Below are 2930 nucleotides of genomic sequence, written 5' to 3'. Positions count from 1 at the left end.
TCCTTTTCAACTCACAAAAGGAGTCTCACATCAATTTTTCAGTCTTACGTTAGCATTAATATAAACATTTAAAAACCTCAGATAAAACCCCAGAAAAAAAGAACAAACAGCTTCAGACACACAGAGCAAGAGAGGCAGGGATTAGAGACAGCGAGTGCTTTGTGTTTTGACCAAGTTTTGCAGTGCCAGCCCTTCATCCCATTCCACAGTCAGTGCTCCTAAAACAGCCTAAAGCGGGCACAGCCACGGATCTACCGCTTGGTGTTGACCCAGTGGTACCTGTCCACACGTGGCCCTGAGAAGGCAGCTGAGGGCCTGTAGACCTTGTAACCCCTGTGCTGGCCATAGTAGGAGCCATCAGCCAGGTAGGTCTTCCTGGGGAGATACAGGGACCAGGGCTGCGTGGGAGCCTTGTAGTAGTCACTGAACTGAACAGCAAGAAACAGGATCGTGTTAAAAGCGTGTTTGGGGAAGAGGGGGGACAGTCTGTTGCATTCCCTCATGAGGAAGCCTAAGGAGCAGCTCCCAGCTCCTACAAAAAAGCTCTGTCCCATTCCCAGAATCACTTAGGTGGGGAAAAAGCCTCTGAGATATCAAAGTCCAACCATCCTCCCAGTACTTCCAAGCCCACCACATCTACACGTGTCAAATCCCTCCCAGTCACAACAACATCACCTCCACCCTGGGCAGGCTGTGGGGAAGAGGCTTCCCCAATATCCAACCTAAACCTTCCCTGGAGCAACTCAAGGCTGTCTCTTCTTGCCCTGTTGGTTGTTACCTCCATAGAACCTCGTCTGGAGAGCAAAAAGGTCCCCCCAAGCCTCCTTTTCTCCGGGCTGAGCCCTCCCTGAGCCAGAGCAGCAACATCACCCTGTGCTCACTCACCTGGTACACACTGTTGGGGTTGCTGACAGTAGGGATGGCTCTGGGCTCCCTGTGGAAGCTCTCCTCATCCGAGGAGCTGCCAGAGTGACAGTCCAGGGCCGCCCTCTCCACGGCATAGCTGATGAGCTGCGGCAGCTCGGGGTTCTCCTTCCCGTCGAAGCGCACGATGGTGAAGGGCTGGTTCTTCTCCCCGTACCTGGAAGGGACTGGAGGTGTGTGATGCTGCTCTGCACAAGCAGGGGCAGCTCTGAAGGGGCCAGCTGGCACCAGCAGGTGAGCAGGCCCTCAGATGTCAAGGCTCTTAACAGGCTGGAGTTGATGACCCTTGCCCAGAGCACCCAACGTGTATCAGCCACCCCTTCTGACTCACCTGCAGCTCACCTCGAAGGGGTCAACCCACACCGTCATCTCCTTGGGCAAACCGAGCTCGTTGAAGTCCACACCACTCTCCACACAGGCTTGCTCCAGCAGGGGATCTCTGGCCTGGTGGTTGTTTATCCTGATGCACCTGGGTAAGAGCAAAGTGCAGGAGGATCTCAGACTGCGCTGCAGCTTGGCGAGCCCTGCTGCTACAGGAGCACACTCAAAATCACTGCTGGCTTTCCCAACACACGGATCTCAGGCTGCACTGCAGCTTGGCGAGCCCTGCTGCTACAGGAGCACACTCAAAATCACTGTTTGCTTTCCCAACACGTTCAGCCTGGTGATGCAGGTTCTCCCTCAGAGCCCCAACCAGCAGCTCAGCCTAAGGAGCTGATTTATAAACTCGAACAAGGCTTTGTTTTAAGCCCATAAAGCACTGACTCACTTCATCAGTAGTTTATGAGAATTAAAGGCAGTTAGAAACAATTCCAAAAGTCAAAAAGCATTTGAGTTCTGCTTCCAAGGAGTCAGAGGCTGCTTAAGGCACTTAGTGCATATTGTCCTGAGACTTCCACCTCAGTCTCTAGTCACACACTGAAAAACAGTTGCATCGCCACCAGTTAATAACTCCTTTTTCCTTGAGCTTAAGGAATAACCAGGTGGTTCCCTTGCAGTTTTGTATCATTTATTTCCAATTTAAGGCCTCCAGGGTACTCAGGGCCTCTTGAACACCACACAAAGCCTCCATTCCCTCTCCTGTTCCATTGAGTGTCCTCTCACCTGAAGGCTTGTCCTCGGGATGGGTTGTCCACGTACCAGTGGTTCTTGTACTTCTCAAACAGGATGGCAGTCAGGCTGGCTGCAAATTTCTCTATTTTATGCTTGCTCAGCTTGTCCTCCCTTTTCACCAGCTTTGTGATGAAGAAGACCGTGGCAGCAATTTCATCTTTCATCTTAAATTGCAGCACACGAGGTGCTTCAGCTGTTGGACAGTCAGCAGTACAGATGAGACACTACACTAAAGAAATTTAATAACATTAAGGTACTATCAGGTTCCAAGAATAGATGCTGCAAAACCTGCACAAGCCAGGGCAGATAGAGCCTAGATAAGTCTGACTGCCAAACGAAGGATAAATTTAGTTTTGGGTATTGAAACCAATTCAATGCATTACTAGAAGGCACTTGCACGAAGCAAGTTAACAGCCTATATAAAATATGAGTTTAAAATAGAGTGCTACTTATTATATATCACATATAGGCAACAACCAGCAGAACTTATAATTAATTACACAGCTCTCAACTACAAAGAAGACCAAAAACATCACCTTTTCAGAGCAGAGCTGGCAAAAACCCAGGATACACTCTATAAACAGCTTCAAAGAGGCTCCAAGAAAACACATAAAACACTATAAAAACCTACACCACTTGCACAGAAAGGAAAAGCCCCTCAACCCCCAAATCCTCCCTTTCTCTGGGGTCGTTTGCTCAGGCTTTATATAGGACAGGCAGTTGGGATGTAACAACCCTCAGGTGTGCAGGAGGTTCAGGTGTGTGGCAGGAGATTAACTAACAATGCTTTCAAAGACATTTCAATCTGCTTGGCTTTATTCCAAACCCAGCTCCTGTTTTTGGGGGTTTATTTAGAGTATATTTAGTTGGCTTGTCCCTCAGTCTGCCTCATA

At 49.2% G+C, this 2930-nt stretch overlaps 1 protein-coding gene across 1 annotated transcript; it reads right to left on the bottom strand.

Annotated features, from left to right (window-relative positions):
* Positions 1–251: 251 nt before the first annotated feature.
* On the bottom strand, positions 252–2201 carry BTG4 (BTG anti-proliferation factor 4). The gene is made up of 4 exons (XM_017809552.1): positions 2029–2201; positions 1256–1393; positions 886–1081; positions 252–428 (listed from the first exon to the last, which is right to left on the bottom strand). The coding sequence occupies exons 1-4, from the start codon at positions 2199–2201 to the stop codon at positions 252–254; spliced, it is 684 nt and encodes a 227-aa protein (XP_017665041.1).
* Between the last annotated feature and the right edge of the window lie 729 nt (positions 2202–2930).

Source organism: Lepidothrix coronata, unplaced genomic scaffold (assembly GCF_001604755.1).
Source record: "Lepidothrix coronata isolate B3197 unplaced genomic scaffold, Lepidothrix_coronata-1.0 Scaffold27, whole genome shotgun sequence".
Classification (NCBI taxonomy): Eukaryota; Metazoa; Chordata; class Aves; order Passeriformes; family Pipridae; genus Lepidothrix; species Lepidothrix coronata.
Note: the sequence above shows the minus strand (reverse complement) of the source record. Positions and strands in the feature narration are given on the sequence as shown.